A 19,931-nucleotide genomic window follows, 5' to 3' on the forward strand; every position below is an offset into this window, starting at 1 on the left:
TTGCCTGACATTTGCACATTTAAACGTCTTGGCCATAACCCCACAGTGTTCAATACCAGAGCATTACGTACCTGTCTTGGGCTAGGGAAGATGATTCCTCATGTCTAAATCCTATCCACACAGGCAAGAAAGCACTAATTAGAGTTCTGTTGCTATTTGTGACATAATTCAGTTATATTTTAAAAATATTATTTAAAAAAAAAAAAAAGCTATTGACACCTGCTTTTGACATTGTGCCAAAACACTTCCTCCTACACTGAACTACAGAGTTTGTGCCCCCAGTAAGATAAACAGTATCAAGGGGAAAAATTTACAGAAGTACTTCAAGGTACCAGTGGAACTGTAAAAATATGATCTTGAACCAAGACAAAACCTGTAAAAATACACAGATAAACAAAGAGACAATAGGTATTATTAAAACCACTTCATATTTTTGTATTTTAAAATAAAGATTAAATGTTAATTCAATTTCTTTCCTAGAATAGAATTTCTTGAGTATAGATAGGTTTGGCTTCAAGTATATTGTCATCTGTTAGTTAATGCAAGTATCAGTTTATACAACCTGTGTTTCACATTATCATCTTTGTTCTGCTCCCGCTGTGCCTTGTGGCTAAATAGGTTTTCTGCAAGTCAGTGGCAACAGATGTGCTCAGTCTGCAGACAGCAAAAGAAGTGACTTCTGTAACAATTATAATCACACTGTTCACAAACTGGCCCACGTCTGTGATAAACCCAGTTCTTTATTACGTCCACAAATAGTACATCACATCTTCTCATTAAAAAAAAAAAAATATAAAGGAAGACAACTGATAACTCTGAACTCTCAACGTTTGACAGCCTTGGTGTTAAGAGTGACAAAATCTGTTTCCTGGCTTTAATGCACTGAGTCTATGGTATACGCTGTGACTGACCTGTATGAGCACCCCCTTCACTTTTTGTAACATAAACCAAAATCAGAAACCCTGCCTCAAGGAGCTTACACTGGCAATTATTTCACATGCCTGAATCTTTATGTTTAAAGTTATTTCAGTTGCCGAGCCAAGCAGCCAAACATTTGCAAGCCAGATTTACAATCGCCTCTGCAGCCTTAATTCCACTTTCCTAATGTCTATTTTGTGCACTCAAAGAGGTCCTTTAGGAAAACTGGTAATGAGATCAGCGAGCATATAACTAAAACCTGCACCACGATGCACATACACAATGGGGCAGGATCAAGCTTACACAAATGCTGTAAAGCTTGGGCATCCCAGCACCCTGATACCTCACTTTGCAGCCCATCTGCTAATTAATGGTTTTTCATGTGCTGAACAACCTCGGCACTTCTTTTTTAGCCCCAAAAGGAAGGCAAATCTCACCGCATGAAATGCTGCAAAAGTTATTATATACAAAATGGTGACACAGCTTCCCTCTCCTGGTGGGCAGCAAGTTCTGACTGTTCAGCTGCCCAAAAGGGGCTGGGTGTTCTCACCAGAACGGTGTCCCTTACTGCAAACAGCAAAGGTGCCAGAGTTTCTTGCATTACAAAAAAAAAAAAAAAAAAAAAAAAAAAAAAAAAAATTGCAAGCATTTTTTTATAGGGTAAGGTGTTAGGCAACCCTTACCACAGGGTCACCGCTGGCCCCCTCTGTAATTACAAGTGGACCCATAAACTAACATAGTCAGTGAGGCGGCATCACGGCAATTAGCATATTTCAAAGACAGAAAAATGCTTTTATGTTTAAGCGCTGTAGAGCACAGCCTTTTGCCAGTAAAACAGAGCGTATGTCTTAATTTAAAAGTTTGCTCAGCATGTTTTGTGCTACTTCCTGTGTCTTAAGCATCTGTCTGAATTGCCAAAACAAGTGGGGGGAAAATGACACTTTTCTTTGCTTATGAACAGCAAAACCAGGGTGAAATGGAAGTTCTTGTCCTTATGCATACTATTCTGCAATTGCAGGGGGAAAGGTTATTTCAACAGTAACTCACGGAGAAGTGGTAACAACAAACTTCCCAGTAATTAACAGGACCTCTCCACAGAAAGGCTGTTTAACATCTGTATCATGAGGAAAAGAAAGCACAGAATCTTGTTTCAGAACTTAGCAGTTATTACCAAGTAAAAGGTTTCTGATTTAACTGCAAAATAATACATTTTCTAACTTTTCATAAGCTTCTAAGCTTTTCTGCTGGCTTCAGAGGCTAAATAACCTAAAACTGGGACAAACAAGCCTCAGTTGTCAAACTGATTTGACAGCCTATTTTTTACATTTTGCGACTTTGATGGAGAACCCACTTGTTTTTCTCTTCCTCCTTAATAGTCCTGTGTGAGCTGCAGTCTTCAGAATTTCACTTCTAATCTCTCTCGTTTTGAAGTTTTCCAGTTCAGTTCTGACTACCCACTGCCTGTATTTCTATTAAATCTTTCCTACTGTTTATAATGGAGAACAAATTCAGCTGGTATAATATTAGCTGGCTCTCTAGCGATTCCTCAAATGGAAGACAATATACACTCATGTGTTAAAACTACTGCATGTGTTAAAAAAAAAAAAAAGTGCACACATGCATGCACACACATTCACACCAAGCCCAGACCACTGCCAAAAAAAAAAAAAAAAAAGTGAAAAAAGAGAGTGTTTTTCCGTTACACAGGTAGCGCATATACAAACCACTTCTCTGTGATATATGCGGTTTATGGCCATGAAGATGAAAAACGGGCAAAACTCTGCCCTAAATTAAACAAATTGATTCCCATCTTTACCCCTTTACCAAAATAATTTACTAAGGCTTAAGAAGCAAGCAGACTCAAGGCTGGGATGTCATACAGCCTATATATTAACTCAGTCAGCAATAAATCTCCGCTTACTCTCCATACTACCTTCTTAAATAGCTCACTATAAAGCCCCAACCTAATTAAAAACAGCTTTCTCTGCAACAGTGGCCTTGATTTCACTTATTTACACATTAACTGCAGCCTCCATTTGGCCAATCCAGTCTATTCCCTGTACCACGCAGGGCCTTTTATCTGCCCTGGACAGCATTTTCTCCAGCAGATGAAGTAGATGCCGATTGATTTGCTGTCGAGCATGGTAAATTAATAGCAACAAATTGCTGAGGGCCCCATCTCACTGCTTCACCATGCTTCGGCAGTTTTGCTTTATTTGCTCCATGATGGGCAGCAGTCAGGCCTCTTCAAGTCAATTTCTTCTTAACAACCTGCAATACTTTTCAATGGTGAAAATAGAGCCGTTCCTTGTAAGTCAGAAATCAATATCCTATTGCCCTTAGAAAATGCTAAACAAGCAGTATTGGCAATCCACTTGGTACTAGAGGGTATCAGATATAATGCAAATCCATACTGCTTCCCTCCTCATAGTTATTACAGTTTGCTAAAAGGTTCCTAATGCCATTTATCATCATTTACCATCGACTACTGCAGCTATGATTATGATATCCTATCAGCTAGCAGAGCCCTTTCATTTCTATCCAATTAATATTTTAGCAGCACTCAAATGGTTGTTGCCCAAGTCTTGTAATAAAATTTACATGGATTGGACTGAATTTTATTTTTTTTTTACTGTGATCTTAAAAAGTCATTTCATTTATTTTTTAATACCCAGCTTCTGAAAAGACCTGAATTTTCCTTCAAAAATGCTGAAATCCAACATTCTAGCATGTGAATTAGTTCAGAGATGGAGGTCTGACCAAAAAGCGTGACTCAGAATTTACGTATTGCCACCTCCAAAAAACACAATCAAAGTTAAAAGTGAATGCTGTATCCTGTTTATGCTTTCCATCAGTCCCATTCACAAATATCTGTTGTCTGTAGCCAAATACAGACACTTATTTTAAGTGATAATTACAATTCTGAATTAAAACCTTCAGCAAGCATGTTTGATTACAGCAATTTAAATAAACTGTTTACCATAACATTAAAACAGCCTAATTTCAGAAATTAAACCAAATGACCACCACCATGTAGCAACAGTATGTTAGAAACACAGAGCAGCACATCAACTATTCATTCAGGAACTATCGGCTGAGCCTCTACAAAAAAAATATTAAAAAAGCAACTTAGTAAGAAATGGGCATCTTCAGACCACACTCAAACATTCATAATTATGCTAATATTGAAATTCTAAACAATAGGGAAGTATATGTTCATACTGTGACCCACAAACCCCCCAACTCAATGCCTTTTTTTTCAGAATGTGTCTACTTTGAAGCTCTATTGATCCTCGTACAGAATATCAAAAATTAGCTTAGTATTTTAGGCTATAACACCACATGTCACAACATACCCCACACTTGTCTTTAAAAAAAAAAAATACAAATGACTAATTCTACCAGTCTAATGCTATTTACTCAGTTACCAAAATTTAAATTAATTATGTTCTCAAACATAATTGTTAAAAATTGGCAACATTATGCAGGCTTAATTAAGATTAAATCCAATTTACTAAATGTACTTTAATTGGTACTAATTACATTAGCTTTCCTTTCAGAATGACAAATTCCCCATAGGTTTCACTTTAATAGTCTTCTATCAAAATCAACACAGGATGACTGATGATGAGCATCACACGAGGGGTGGGAAAAGAGATGCTCTTCCCTCCTCTCCCCCCCCCCCGCCCCCGACACAGAGGCACACTCACTACTGCTGCTGTCTGCACGTTTATCCTTTTATCAATTTGCTAAGTCACAGAGTCATGACTCCATCACAGCCATCATTTTCTGTTCCAGTGAAAAATTTCTCTAAAAATAAATACTCTGTGGCTGGGAGCAGCCAAGAAGAACAGAAGCTTTAACAGAAAAATACACAAAGGTTTCAAATATCAGGGCCACCAATTACTAGGGTACTTCCAAGGACTCCAGGGAGTCCTGCTCCTGAACCCTTTGAGACGCAAATCTAATAAGTGAATAAGCCTAACCTGATCTTGAGAACTAGGCCCAATTACGCCGAAGGGCAACTTCACTGCATTATTGCCTGCTGTCCATTACAAGGGCATCCAGCGAGTACATCTGGAAAAGAACCTGAGAGGAACCAAGGCTGTCTGCCCAGAAAAACAAATAAAGACAGATATGCCTCTGTGCTAAAGTGAAAAAAAGAAAGAAAATATAATAAGTAGGTGGTTTGCAGGGCTGTCTGTATTTCATAATGTGATAAACTGCCCTCAGGATTTTTGATATGATTGAATTTAGAAAGCTGGGGAGGGGAGGGGGGGAGAAAAAACAAAACGGTGAATCGCTCAATTTCAGCCGAGTAAAATTCAAAAATGGGCGAGGAAGAGAATGGAATTTAAGGTGGAAGACTAAAAAAGCTTTGCGCACATCAAATGGAGCAATCAACACTATCTATACAATATACCAAATTGGACCCTAACACTGGGATCATAAAGCAAGATGGGAAATATTTTGCAGTTGCTGAAGCAAGAGGAGAAAGGGAAGAAAAAAAAACCCCAACACTGTGGCCATAGCAGGGGAGACATGAGAGATATGAAATTGATACCAGATTTAAGAATGATAGCGAATAAGTTTCTTAGCCACAGCTCACGTGAATCAACATCTGACAAAATATTTAAGTGTTTTGCATGAGAGTACGATACTTAAACTACTAATTTGAACAGACTGAACAGCAATGGATAAAAAGGTGTTTAATTAAAACCCACTCCTTTGTAATCCCCACACTTAGTTGTAACTAAGTATTTAATTTCTCCAGAATATCACTGACGACTCCATCACAACTGTACACTGAAGTAAAGCTGTTAGAAATCAAAACGACTTTCGCTGTGCGTTTTTTTCCCCCGCTTAAAACAATTACACACTGCACTTGCAAGATGATTTTGTCCCACAGAATTTTGTGCAGTGTAAGTCTACATAGAACTAACCGCTGTAAAAACAGGGTACCCAGAAATATAAACCAGTCTGACTGCAATGCTTGCTTTCAAACGCCTGTAAGAATTTGCTACGTAGGTGGCCTGTAAGGGCTCTGGTCTTTGTGAATTGTTTCCGTATCTACTACTTTACTGATTGGGGTTTTTTTGTTTGGGGTTTTTTTTTTTTGGTTGTTTTTGTTGGGTTGGTTAGGTTTTTTTCAATGGGATCTGGAACAATCTGGCTATTCATTTGAGAACAGACCCAACACTTCTGAGAGTCAGTGACCAGTCTTTCCACCAGCACCCACGACCTGAATCAGGTCCAGAGAGTCACCACGTATGTACAATCTGATCAGCTCCAATCACAGACTTTTCCTCTCAACTGTTTGTTAAATGCCCTTGTTGAGTCTTCATGGTACCTGTGAGGAGGACATCTGAATTCCACAGGTCTATGTGTATGTTTGTAAAATAACATGTATGTACAAGCTCCCGTAAATCTGGAGCTGCGGATGGAAAACGCTTTGAGGCAGGAAATCCCACCATCTTTGTATTTGTATGTCATCTAGCGCAAATGGCCCTGATCAGTACTGTGGCATGGGGATGCTAATGGAATACAAAATACAATAAATAATAAATAACATGAAAAAACATTTGACTTGTATGTCTGCTCTCAGTAAGATAAAGAAATCCTATTTCCACAACCCAGAGAAGTTCCAAATCCCCAACTTTGAACAGAAATGTGTACAAACCAATTTTCAGATGGTCTTCCTTCTCCCATCCAACCATTTCTTTATTTCTGCTGTTCACACTCCCCAGCAACGCTGGCGAATTGCTCAACCATTTGCTAAAATGAGTTGTCAGTATTAAACTCCACCATATAAAAAGTTCCCTCACTGGAAAAGAGGTCAGATGTTTAATTCATTCTCCTCTAGAGAAGGTTAAAAACACACATCACCGGATAAGAAACTCTGATTTACGCTACCATGCTCCATCTGACTAATCTCCTGTTAATCTTGGCCTAAGTGCTAGACTTCAAGGCACAAAACCCAGCATGCTAACACCCTCGCAGAAAGCTTATTTACTCTTTCTCATTTGAGATGCTAAGACACTGGGTTTGGACAAAGGTCCAAGTAAGCAGCCTGAGGGAAAAAGGAACATGGCTGTGCATCAATTGCTTTCGTAGCTCCCGCTTAAATCAGCCCAGGTTAACCGAAGAGAACAGTCTTTTCCACGCGCAAATACAAATCCCTCAACACCCAATATGTGTTTGTGATGTAGCTATCATCCCAAACGCAAACCCTGAATGTTCGAGGTCAGACAGATCTGAAGATACAACCCACATACCCATCCCTACATCCCATACACCCTCCCCGTGCAGTACAGGACAACTTGCACGTGCGGAGATTGCATGTGGAAAGTCAACCAAATAATGCACAAACGGTAGCCAAGACTGTAACCTATGCAGAGCCCATATACCATACACAAAATGGAAGTTTCAAGGCCAGGTTAAGTACAAAAAAATTTCCAATGCACTCAAGCATGCAATTAAAACAAGTCACACAGAATACACATCTGCTTTAAGATTGATGGGAGATATTACACAGAGAATTCTTACACAGAACAAATTCTCTACCTACCTGTTTATGCATCTCTATATTCAGCCCATAGGACATCTCATAATACTAAAAAAGAAGAAAATTAGTCTATTAGACCTTGCAATTGTGAAAACTATTCCAAAATTTCCTTTGACTCAAGCATCATCTGTACAAAGACATACAGATCTAAAAACATTTATTGGTCATGAAGAGCTCCTGGAATTTGAAACAGCATTTCACAGCAACTTTTTTTTTTTTTTTATCTACATTGCTTCATGTCAAATTTACAAAGAACAGACACAAAACAAGGAAAAAAACAGATGATAAAAAAATCACAAAAGGTAATCACAACCGGAGTTAAAGATCAGAAGCAGAAAAAAAGCCACACAGAAAATGCTCAAGATTTTATTCCTTAGCCCACATAAAAGATGCCAAAAAACCCACCCAAAGTGCTTGAAGCCAGACACACATATAAATCAGCAATGTCTAACAGACCGGTTATTGAATATTTTAAAATAAAAACACAAAAAAAGTTGCAATTAAATTGCAGGGATGCAAAAAAACAAAAGAGCACGGAAATTCAGAGCCAAAGCAGCTACACCAACCTAAGTATGCCCAGTTGTGCCCAAGTGATGTGGGAAACTCAGTTCAGTGTGCAATGTTAGTACCAAACAATCCCCAAGACTTAGGCATATCAGGCGTGAAAACGACAACTGAGAGCCTTAACATTTGCTTGTGCTCTTGGTTAAGAATTTTTCAAGGTTATTTACTCTTTTTGTGAATACAAGAGCGTTACTTGTCACATACATACGGAAAACGGCTAATCCTCCATAGATGTACAAGAGAACAGATAGCAAGAGCTCCTCTAGAGTTATCATGATCCATCACACAATTACTTATTTAGAGATGTCTTCCTATGCACGTTATTTAACCAGGCAGATCACAACCACTGAAGAAATTGCTTTCACAGCTGAGATCCCTGACATTCTGAATTTAGCAAAACAATGAACCAGCTGCCCAGGTGCAACAGTTCTTCTAGGAAGTAGGCTTCGGGTTTGTATGTGTACATGTTCAATTTTGGCTTACTCCCATCACAGAAAAAAATATTATTCCGAATCGTTTTACGGAGATACGATCATTGGGAAAAGTCAGCAAAAGTGAAAACATCATTCCCAGGTACGCTACTAAAGTTGTACACGGCTTTAAAGGGCTGACAAGTAATCTGCTAGCATTTGGAAGAAATATCCCCAATTGCTTAAAAGGTTAAAAAGCAGGTTTCGCACGGAAACTAACTGCTGCAAACAAGTTATAAACCCCTGAACCTAAGGATTTATAATGGAAGCACTGACGCAACCTCAACAACAGCAGCGCTAGTATAATCTTTCTGTTCGCCTCCAGCAATCCGAATGTATTTCGGTCTCAGTATACCAAGCTAATAGACATTTTGAATTTGTTATGCAGCTTGCTTACCATGACATAATGTCGCTGCATCTCTGTCTTCTCACTGGCCAGTTTTTCACATTCTAGCTTTAAACTGTTCAAGACATGAAAAGGAAAAAGCATGGGTACTTCATAACACAAAACTGACATTCTTCCAAGCACAGGTTACTCCCCTTTTCAAGCATTTCTCCAACACACAAACAGAAATGTGCATTCCAGCTCTTGCTTGAGAGTTCAGGGTGGGGTTTGTACTTTTCCTCTTTCAAGAGATACTGTGCAACATCCTCATCTCCTAAGCGAACTGCATACAGGGCACAGGGAGAGTGTTTTTCTCTGACCAAAAAAAAACCCCAACACTGGTTCACAGAAGAAACACACAGGGGCTCACACCTACAATACTTAAGTTTGAGAAGCCACTTACAAATCCGCAATTCGGGTTTTGGTGTTTTTATTTAGAAGAGTTTTAGAAACACCTCTTGCTTTCACTCAACCCAGAGAGGAATTAAACATGTATCCCCACTTCAAGGAGCAAAAAGTTGCTGGTTTTTTTGTTTTGTTTAGGGTTTTTTTGTTTGGGGTTTGTGGTGGTTTTTCGGGGGTTTTTTTTGCTGTTACCGATGACAGAACTGCAAGAAAACTGCAGGTAATTTACGGAACAGGGTGGTAAACATGAACACCTCCGCTGTTTTTTTCTGTTTGTTTTCACAAGCCCGCTAAGCAATCCTGCCAGAAGTCACTTGTCACTTTGAGGACACGGCGCTCTTCCACCTAAGGATAATGAAATAGCTCGCCGCCTCACTTCCAGGTTATCAGCACTTGACATGTCAATGAAAGGCGCGAGGGGGCCGAGCCAAGACAAGATGCGTGTCCCGAGCGGCATTTTGAAGAAAAGCAGAGGACGAGCCCAGCCAGCCACACATTTTGCCATCCACCCCCACCCCCCCCCCCCCCCCCCCCAGAGGAAAAACCAAAAAGAACACAGACCGGAGCGTGGGGAAAACAAGAAAATCCGCTCGCACCCTTCGGCTCGGGGCCCCCGAGAGTCCCCCGCCCCGAGGGCCGGCACCGGCGGCGGGATGCGGAGGAGCGCCCGGCGGGGGTGGGGTCCGCCCCGCGCCCGGGCTCCGCCGCGGGGTCCCCGCCGTCCCCCCGTCCCCCCCGGGCAGCGGCGGCGGAAAGCGGCGAGAGGCGAGCCCGCGCGGGGCTCGGGCAAAGTAGGCAGCGTTACCTGTGGTACTGAGCCTGCAAAAACTGAAACTCCTCCTTAATCCGATCGCAGGACTCGGAAATGGTGAATTTAAAGGGCTGCGCTGGCTGGTGAGGAGCCTGCAAGCAAGCAACAGCGGGTCTTTCAATCGCCCCCTCTCGCCCTCCCGCCCGCCCGCCCGCCCGCGGCTCCCCCCGCCCGGCCGCCGCCCTCGCACCCGGGCTCCGCGGAGGCGCAGCCCCCCCCGGACCCCCGCCCGCCCGGGGGGCAGCGGCGGCGCGATGCCCGAAGCGCCCCGGGCTCCTGCCCCGACGGGGCCGCCGACGGTGCGGAGCCGCCGCGGGGGGAGGCGTCGACCGCTCGGACCCCCCCCCCCCCCCCCCACCCCGCGCCGGCCGTAGCCGCGGGACGCGGGACGGGTGCCGGGACCGCCTCTCCCGTCACACTTATCCTCTCACCTTTCTGTTGGCACTCGGAGGAGCCAACCCCGGCCCGGGGCGGCGGCGGCGGCGCGGCGGACAACAATAAGAAAATGGCTACAACTCCGCGGTGCCCGCGCCGGAGCGCTGCCCGCGGGGCCACCGCCGCCACTCACCGGGTGCCGGGTCTGCGGGTACATCTTGCTCAGGTCGCGGATCATTCACGCCGCTTCGGGGGGGGGCGCTGGCGGCCGGAGCGGCGGAGATCAGCGCTGCAGGCGCGGCGGCGGCGACGGCGGGCAGGGACGCCCCGGCCCCGCCGCCCCGGGGCTGGCGGGGCACCGCCGGCAGCAGCGAGGCGCGGCGGCGACGGCGGCGGCGGCGTCCGCGGCGCGCGGGGGCCGCTGCCACATCCCCCGGGGGCGAGTCAGCGGGCGATGCCGACCGGCTCTCCCGAGCGCCGCCGCCGCTGCGCGGGCTCCGGCGGGCGACGAGCCCCGTGCGGCGGCGGGCGATGAAAGAGGAGGAGGAGGAGGAGGGAGGAGGCGGAGGAGGCGGAGGGCGGGGAAAGCCCCTCCGCCGGCGCCGGTGCGCGCTCCGCCAGAGATTCCCCGCCAGCAGTTCTCTCCCCTTCTGCAAACTTTTACTGCTGCCGGCGGCTCTGCCGGCACCGAGCGGAGCGGGGCGCGGAGCCGGGCGCCCCGGCGGGGAGGGCGGGCGGGCGGCGCTGCCGCCGCCGCGGAGGTGCGGTGCCCTTTTGTGTGGCGGGTCGGTCCTCGCTCCTACCGGCCGGACCGCATCTCCCGCGCTCGTCCTGCTTGGCCGCTCTTTTTTCGTTCTTTTCGGTTGTTTTGGGTTGGTTGGGGTTTTTTTGATTAAAAAAAAAAAAAGAGAGCGAGAAAGATGCAAAAGAAGATACGGTCCGCGCTGCTTTATTTATGTCTTTTTTTTTTTTCTCGCTCTTTTTTCCCTCCTCGTCTTTCCAAACTCCGGGAAGTGGCGGCGGCGGCGGCAGCAGCAGCAGCAGCGCGGCGGCACCGCGCGGAGCGGAGCCCCGTGCCCGGCCCGGCCCAGCCCAGCCCTGCCCTGCCCGGCCCAGCCCGCCGCCGCCGCTCCGCGCCGCTCCCCACAGCACGCTCTGGCGAGGTGACTCCTTTGACCAAATTTAGCAGCGGCTCGTCATTAACATGCTGATACATATTCACAAGAGCCGGAAGGCCGCCGCCCGCGGGGCACCCTGGGAGTCGCAGTCCTCCCGGCGCCCCCTCTCCCCGCCCTGGCCGCGCGCCGCCGCGTCAGGATCTCATCTTCCCGTCGGGCACAGCGGCGCCGCCCACACCCCCACCCGCGCGCGGCTCCGCCCATGAAGGGCGTCGCCGCCGACCAATCGGCGGCAGCCGCACATTAATCGCCGTTCTGTATTAATGCCCATCATTTCGCCGCTGACAAATGGGCATACGGGCCCGAGGAAGGAGGCAGCAGGTGGGGCGGCCCCGGGCTCAGGCCCCACGTGGGGGCCTGACGCCGCGCGGGCCCGCAGCCAATCAGGCGGCTCCCCCCGCCTCTCCGCTCCTGTTTGCCCGCCGCCCGAGGTGGAGCCTCGAGATCGCTGCCGTTCCGCGGCGCCGGCGTTCGAACAGGGGAAACATTTGTTCAGCCGTCAATCAAAGTAACGTGGGCCGGTGTCGGCTGTCGCTGCCGCCGCCGCCGCCGCTGCTCCCGCCGCCCCCTCCGCGCGGGGCGGTGGCGCGGCGGGGGAGGGGGGCGGCGGGGGGCGCCCGCCCCCCGCCCCGCCCGCGGCCACCGCCGGCCGGCCGCCCGCGCCGCCGGGGACGCGCGCTAATTGGGGGGCAGCGTCTCCTTAAAGAGACAGGCGCGGCGTGCCGCTATCCCCGCGGGCGGGCGGGCCGCCGGCCCCGGGCTCGCGTTTCGCCGGCCCGTCGCGGGTCTCGTCGGAAGGAGCGGCGCTGCCGCCGGGGGCAGGCGGGGGGAGCTGCCCCCGCGTCGCCCTACCGCGGCTGGCGGGGGCGGGCGCCCTCCTGCCCTCGCCTCGCCTCGCCAGGCTGCCCGGTGCCGGGGCAGGCCTCCCTTCGCAGCGGCCCGTTTTAAAGCACGTACGCCCGGAAGGCGCCGAGGCCGAGGCGGGTGCCGGCGGGGCAGCCCCCGGCCGTTGGAACTCCTTCGCCGCGCCCGGTGCCGCTGGGCCCCGCGGCCCGTGCCGTGTTAACGGTCGCTGAATGCGGCGTGATTTCAGGCTTGCTTTTTTTTTTTTTTCCCTTCTCCAGCTGGCTTTACTCAAGGGGGTCGATCTTCACCCTGGGGAGGGGCCGCAGTGACAGGGAGCGAGGCCGAAAGGCTTGCCCCCCCCTCCCCCCCCCCCGAAATGATGTGCTGGGGAGGGTGGGAGCGGGCGTTTTCTGCCCGGGTGCGGCGGGAGGAGGGCGGGGCCGGGTCCCAAGGGCCCGCTCTCTGAAGGTGCGCTAAACGCGCCTGGAAATCACCCGCGGAGAGGGAGGCACCGGTAGCTACGTCCGCGCCTCGGCAGCAGCTGTAGTCTGCGGGCTGGGGAGCAGGCTCCAGAAAGAGCCTTCCCCGGCCTGCGCGCTCTGCTGCCGCTGGCAAGCTGTAACGTGAAGGCCTGATTTCCCCCTAAAACCCAGTCCTGCACCTAGTGGTGCTGTGTCCGAAAAAGACCCCGGAACAGTTTTTTCTGCCGAGCCTCTCTGCAGACAATGCCTTTCGGCGATGCACATGTGAAGGATAGGCTCAGACTGTTTTTTGGGGTTGGTTTTTTTTTTTCTGGCTGTGCCTGTCATGCTCAGATGTGCCTTCCAGCAGTTTGTATTTCTGATGAGTTGCAGTTTAAACCTGCATGCAAAACAGATGCAGTTTAGTCACGTCATTTTTGATGCCTGTATTCCAAATCTATAGTCTCAAAACTTGCACTCGGCAATTACTGCCCTAACAATGGTAGCTAAATTAACATATACTTAGATTTTTGGTCATAAGTTGTCTTTACTGCCCACAGATCTCTTCTGGCTAAGGCCTGCAGTCGCTGGGCACCTTGAGGCCTTGGTGGGACGTGCCACCCAGGTTTTGCATTGCTGACATGACCTCCGAGGACTGGTCCAGTAGTCAGGAGCTCAGGAGTCTGAAGCAGAGTGGTGCTGATGAAGGTAGTCATGGCATCCATCTTCCACCACTGCCTGGGGCTCAGAGCTGCAGGAGGCATGGGATGGAAATTCCTGCTCTTTCTGAAGTAGAGTTTGTAACCACAATCTGCTTCCTCCATGGTGAGTGCTGTAACTGCTATCACCTGGAGCAGTTTGTGGCAACTGATTCTGAATCCTTTTGAAGCAATCTTTTGCCTAAAATGGCAGGTGGTCCGCTGGGAAATGGTCGAAAACATGTCCCTCTCACCTTCTCTTTTTATACCACCAAAAATGTCTACATGTTAGGTATTGCAATACTCGGCCTTCAGCCGACTTGCATATTTCTTTTCTGCTGGAATTTTCATATTTACCAGGTTCATAATCAGTGTTCCAGTGGGATTTAGACCTCTAAATATTGTTTAAAGATTTGGAGATAAAACACCTGCCTAATTACGAAAACACTGCTTCTCATGTGTCTAAATCTTCCAGCACCAAAAATGGTTTTAAAAGATTCGTCATGAGTACACTTCACTAGGCGGCAGAGTGCTTCCAACTCCTCTGAAATAGAGGACATTCACCCTGTGCCAGGGTCAAGTCTTGACATTCAGACGTATGGCTGTCAAATCTGCAAATCCTTAAATGCCTGTCACCCAAGTGCTTGAAAGCTGTGCAAGAAGAGAACAGAACAACTCACTCTGCAGAGCCACAGGCATCTCTGGAAACGTGATGGGTGAGCTCAGCAGATTTTACCATCAAATCTGCAACCTGGAGAAGGACGAGTCCAGTTGTAAAATAAACAGTATATCTGAAGACGTTGAATTCTGAAAATAATAGCAGGATTCGTTGTTCCTCGTCTCCCTGCATGAGTTTGGCATGAGGTACAGAGCTCCAAATGGAAAGGTATTCAACGCCTTAGAAGGCAAACATGTACAGCTTTTTGGCCAAAGCAGTCCCTCTTCTTCTTTTGGAGGGCAATTTACCAGCGGCGTTCATCGAAGCTTCTGTACTGTTCACTCTTGCTTGCCCATCAGTCTTCAGTGAGTTTGTGTGGCTAGAAGTAGGGCAGAGTTTAGTTTGGTAAGCTTTAGCAAGATGTATATATCTATATACTTAACTCTTTATGTAACTAATCGCTGTTTATTTTTGCACAGTTTTGCGGCATTCTGGCAAGATCCATGAAAGCCAGAAGTTTAAGAGAAAGTGCACTATAACTTGCCACTTTTAAATTATGTGAATTAAGATCAGAATGTCAATGTCATTCTGTTTTCTTATCTTGTGTCACTTCTGACACAGCCTTGATGGGTCTTTAAATACAGGCTGTTTTGTATTTAAAGTTCCTTGTTTTTTCCTTCTTTTATGAAAAGTCTTTTATGGTAGGTTATATAACCTGTACTATTATCTAACAAGTGGAGAAGGTAGTTTTTAAATGTTTTACACATCTTGCTAAAGATTTCTCATAAGTGAATCGACTGCAAGAAATATTTAGGCAGTTTTATATGCACAGTTAGTGTGCTGAGTTTTGACTGGTGTAGAAGAACCCTTACAAAATATCACAGAGGAGCCAGGGGTTGCAAAACATCCCGTCCATTCTTTTACTCCTGTTGCCAAGAAAAGCAACTTGTTATTTCAGTCCTATTAATTCAGAACTACTCTGCTTTTGAGTACATTTGAAGTTTAAGGTCTGAAATGAACAGAACAATGCATGCTTATATATTTATTGTACAGGATGGGTGAAAAAGAAACTGTGTTTTCCAGCTAAGATTTTCTAACCCACTTTTAGAGTCTGTGCCAGAGGACCTTTAATAAGGGGTCCAATCCTGAGGCCGTTTTGTATGTAACCCCACAGATTTCCTGTCTGGAATGACTGTAACTGAAGACCAAGAGAGTTGTTCCTAGCACTGCAACTTATTACGGTTTATTTTGGGACGAAGTTACTAGGTCACCATGCTTTGTCAACTGTGTACTCGCATGCACACGCTCACAAAAATAAAGGTGTTAAACTGATAAATCAATCGGTTCAAAATGCCTCAGAGTAAATCTTACATCAGTACACATATGTAAGTGCACTATGTAACAAGTGCTCTTCTTATCTTTCAAAAAGATAAACTCAGTGAATTTTTTTTTTTTCAGTTGACTTGGCACCAAGTTCTCTCTGCTTAAGACTTTTAATTATGGTGTTAAGCCAGGTTTTACTGGTAGGAGAATGTAACAGCATGACACATGGTTTATGTTCTTGTGCTTTGTAAGTGCTATGAAGTGACCCTGTCTCAGTATGTTTTTAAAACACTCCCTACCTACAACTTTCTAAATTAGTCATTAGTGACCTTAGGAATATGTTGTAACTAGTAAGCACATTAAGAGAATTTATGACGCTGTGTATAAGATAATGATTTATATGGAGCTCTCTCACAAAACAAGAGTTTTGTGTGTTCCAAACTATTTTTCAATGAAGTCTTTACGTTCTTTAACATTGCCAAAGTCCCATTTTATTTAATTATTTTCTAGGTATTGGTGTTTTGGATTCATGGTCTTACTTGGTTTATTTCCGCTTGATTCATTACATGCAAAATTCTTGCAATGACACAATTCCTCTTATAAGAAACTCGCTCGGGATGTGGCAAGAAAACTTCTGTTAAAGTCCACAGTTTTTTTCTGCAGGAAGGATAACAGTTTAGGGCCTATCATGTACTGGAAGCTGCATTTGTAAACTTAAGCAGTGCAGAATGGCTTAGGCAGATATTTGAAATTAAAGTAATTTTTCCTAGACAATGCTCCCTTTCTCATTGAAATCTATGAACTAGCAGTAAGGAATATTTCTTTCCATGGCAAACCCATGACAAATTCTTCAGGAAGAAAACACAAGTCCCTCGGAGAAGTCTCGTAAAGTCTTATGCCATCATTAAGTTGCGTTTATGCCTTTTTATCATGTTTGAGATATGAGTGCTACCTAGTCACCCCTCACTTTCTGCAAGGGAGTGGCTTGGTCTTGAGGCCCACCTGCAACATTCTCTACATGGATGCAGCCATAAGGCTATTTATCCCACATCTTGTGGCAATGTCCTAGCTTGCAATAAACACAGAATGAGTGCAGTACAGCTTGAACTGACAAAGCTGGACCTGAACAAAGCATTTTCACACAATTACACCTTATAGTCACTTTGCAGCTAGATAACAAGTTATACCCCTGATGAGAATACAATATTTCTTAGTGCACTTTATTTGTAAGGAACCATGTTAAACTCAGTAACTTGAAGTTCACCAGTTTAGTTGCAGCATTGGTTCCAAAGCTTTCTTAGCTTCCAAAAAATTAATAGATGGCTTCACAAGAAAATGTATGGGCTCATCTAAGTGCTGATATAACGAGGAAGAATTCACCCGCTCACACGACACAGCCTCCCTTGCGTTTACCCCCAGTGCAAGAAGAACAAGGATTTCCCTCTCAGGAGCAATGACCGTATGAAAACACACAGCTTACCATTTCACCCCGCTTTCAACTTCTCTAACCAGGTTTCAGTGCTTACTGCAATGTTAGGAGTCTGCTGGCAATATTAGAAGATAAGGAGAATGGATTTAGCATGCCTTCTTGCTACCCAGGATGCAGTCCATGCCCCTGAAGGTAACGAAAGTTCTCCCAGCCCTTGCAACACCATTAATGAAAGTCACTATTTAGCCTCTGGCACATATTAATTACTAAATATATCCAATTCTTTGAGTTAAGTCTTTGACTCAGGATTTCTTAGGTGCAATAAATACTATTCCACATTTTTCAAAACTTTAGCTTTTCAAAAGGAAATGTTAAGTTGAAAAGGGGTTTTAAGTCATGTAATTTTGATAAAAGAGAAAGTATCACTGTTTGGAAATTAACATTGTCAAATGATTTATATTTTGTCATGCAAGAAAGCTATATAAACCAATTTAATTTTGCAAGTTCAAAGTGCATTAAGTAGGATGAGGAAAGCTGTACTGAAGGCTTAGAGGCCAAAAGAAAGAAGAATAATTTAAACTGAGTGTAATATATCTTTAGTTTAATGTTCTTTATATTGACCTTATTAATGTTTCTGTACATTGGCAAAAGTGAGTAAACTGAGCAGCACAAAAATATTAACTAGGGCAAAAACTCAAAAAAGATTTTTAACTTATTTTCAGAGTGTAAATAAGATTTCAAACTTCTCTTTTTCGCATCATATACTGCAAATTTCCTGGTTGCTCTGAAAGGGTGAAGGCACCATTTCTCTTTTAATCTTCAATTATATGTTGAAGTTGACTTGCATGCTGTCATTGTACTGCAGACTCAGCAAGCACAGGGAATCAGAAGTTTAGATACTGTGTATTGTGAAACAGTTTTATTTTCTTTACACCTCTCCTAGGAGCAACACTTATGAGTAAGATGTACACACCTCTTTTAGTAGCTATGGAATTACTAGGTAAAAACATTAAAGTGTTTTAGCAGAGACTGTTTTCAACAAATAGCTGCTGTATATATATTTATTCTTCTAAAACAATGGAAGACTCTAATTTGATGGCAGTGTGTTTTCATCTGATGAACAACCAGGGTTTTTATCTAAATACACTTTTCCTTCCTAAAGAATGGGAAGAATAATTCCTCTATGGTTATTATTCACAATAGAAATGGTTGAGACGATGTGCTTCAAGTAAATTTATTAGTTGCAGTGTAAACTTCCTGCTGTCTTACAGGAGTCTGGGCAGTTTTGAACTTTTACTGTATTCCAGCATTGAAACTTTTAAACAGTAAATGGATTTTGAGAACCACTGAATGCATTCTGCTTCTGTTTGTGTGTTTAATGGATTAACGTACAGTGACCCTATACATGGACATGGACATATCCATGGAGTCAGCAATCCTTTCTTCAGAAAATGGTCAACATTAGGCTTTTGTGGATTATATGCATATTTTGGGGTGATGTGAAAAATACTGCCAAGTCATCAGATTATGTCAAAGTGGCATGTGAAGTTACCTTTCTGTTATCCCTGTTCACCTGTGTCTGGAGAGCTGAGAGTTCATGCTCTCCTAGCATGAATTACATCGTCAAGTCGCAGCCTTGCCTTTCCTGTCCTTGACACATTTTTGTTTCCTGTCCCCAATACCAGAGAGGAGCCCAATGGGGAGTCCAGAGTATCTTCCATGGGATGGAGAGCTGCCATCAGTCTCCTGGTGTGGAGCAAAATGGATTCTGGAAGTGGTGAGACTCTGTCCTATGTTCTAGGTATGATTTATATAGTAGGGGTCACAGTCTGGTCTCAGTGAAAACTGAGTGTAAAGAAATGCAGTTCTCTTCACTGGGTGCTGGCGCATGGACCTTCAAAATCCACAGTTAAAGAAAGTAAAGGGGAAATGATTGTTATTTGAAGGACTGTTTCTATCTGTGTAAATGGGTATACATGCAGTGATTCTTACTCCAGGTACTCCAGGTATCAGCCAGTCCTTTAACCCATACCTGTCTCAAAGGTAAACAGTGATGTTTTTTTCCTGATAACTAATCCTTTTGATGACGCAATCTCACAAACCTCTGTAAAATTTACTTAAGAAAACAGCAAATGGGGATTTACTCCCTAATTTCTTGTAGCTCAAGTGACTTCATTGGGTTTAATGGCACTGCTTTGGATGAACACTGGTATAAAAGAGAGAAAGGATACAACCCACAGGGTCAAACTGATTCGGAAACAAACTTTAGGGGCAATCAAATCACTTCTTTTCTGAACAACCTGCAAGATATTTTGGGTTGAACTTGATGTGAGCTGGCTGAAAACAAAACAGGGAGTAATTTACTAAACAGACTTTGTTTTTTCCTTTTTTTTTTTTTTACTACTTCTAAGTATTGAAACAGTGCCTGCCATAACAGAGTCTGTATCAGAAAAAGGAGGGATATAGTAAAGCTGAAGATAGCAAATGAATAGTACCCTCTCTAACAACAGTCAGTCACTTCCTGCAATCAAAACCATGCTAGCATGTGGCCTGTTCAAATAAAAATTACTGGACCAGAGCCAAATACGAAAAAGTAATTGATAATGTGGTTTTTCAGAACCCACCCATCCATCAAATGTGTCACTCCTCCATAATACTTTATTGCCCCTTCTGAAGAAAGATCTTTAAAATTCATTGTGTGCACTTAAAAACAAAGTGTCCTTGTCCTGGTTTATAATGATTCTCTTTTAGTTTGGGTCTGTTTTGTTATTTAATTACATTCTCTTCTATCATGCATTTTTGTACAGATAGTTGCTGGAAATTTCTGCTGCTCTTAAACAAAGAA

At 44.8% G+C, this 19,931-nt stretch overlaps 1 protein-coding gene and 1 long non-coding RNA gene across 5 annotated transcripts in view; one reads left to right on the forward strand and one right to left on the reverse strand.

Annotated features, from left to right (window-relative positions):
* TLE4 (TLE family member 4, transcriptional corepressor) overlaps nucleotides 1–11,643 on the reverse strand; it is a 100,304-nt gene extending 88,661 nt beyond the window's left edge. For 3 of the 4 annotated variants that reach the window (XM_030004660.2, XM_030004658.2, XM_030004657.2), the window contains exons 1-4: nucleotides 10,687–11,641; nucleotides 10,113–10,210; nucleotides 8,915–8,978; nucleotides 7,487–7,531 (exon numbers count right to left, since the gene is read on the reverse strand). In XM_030004660.2, the coding sequence (XP_029860520.1) occupies nucleotides 7,487–7,531; nucleotides 8,915–8,978; nucleotides 10,113–10,210; nucleotides 10,687–10,731 (252 nt within the window). In that variant the 5' untranslated portion in view covers nucleotides 10,732–11,641. Of the gene's footprint in view, nucleotides 1–7,486; nucleotides 7,532–8,914; nucleotides 8,979–10,112; nucleotides 10,211–10,686 lie in introns of all 4 variants that reach the window. The other variant, XM_030004659.2, reaches the window with a different exon arrangement.
* Nucleotides 11,644–13,007: 1,364 nt separating this feature from the next.
* Nucleotides 13,008–18,437, forward strand: LOC121232702. The gene is made up of 2 exons (XR_005931629.1): nucleotides 13,008–17,278; nucleotides 18,358–18,437. It is a non-coding gene; the product is annotated as an uncharacterized LOC121232702 (long non-coding RNA).
* The last annotated feature ends 1,494 nt before the right edge of the window (nucleotides 18,438–19,931 follow it).

The sequence above is a fragment of the Aquila chrysaetos genome, chromosome Z (assembly GCF_900496995.4).
Source record: "Aquila chrysaetos chrysaetos chromosome Z, bAquChr1.4, whole genome shotgun sequence".
NCBI classification, from domain to species: Eukaryota; Metazoa; Chordata; class Aves; order Accipitriformes; family Accipitridae; genus Aquila; species Aquila chrysaetos.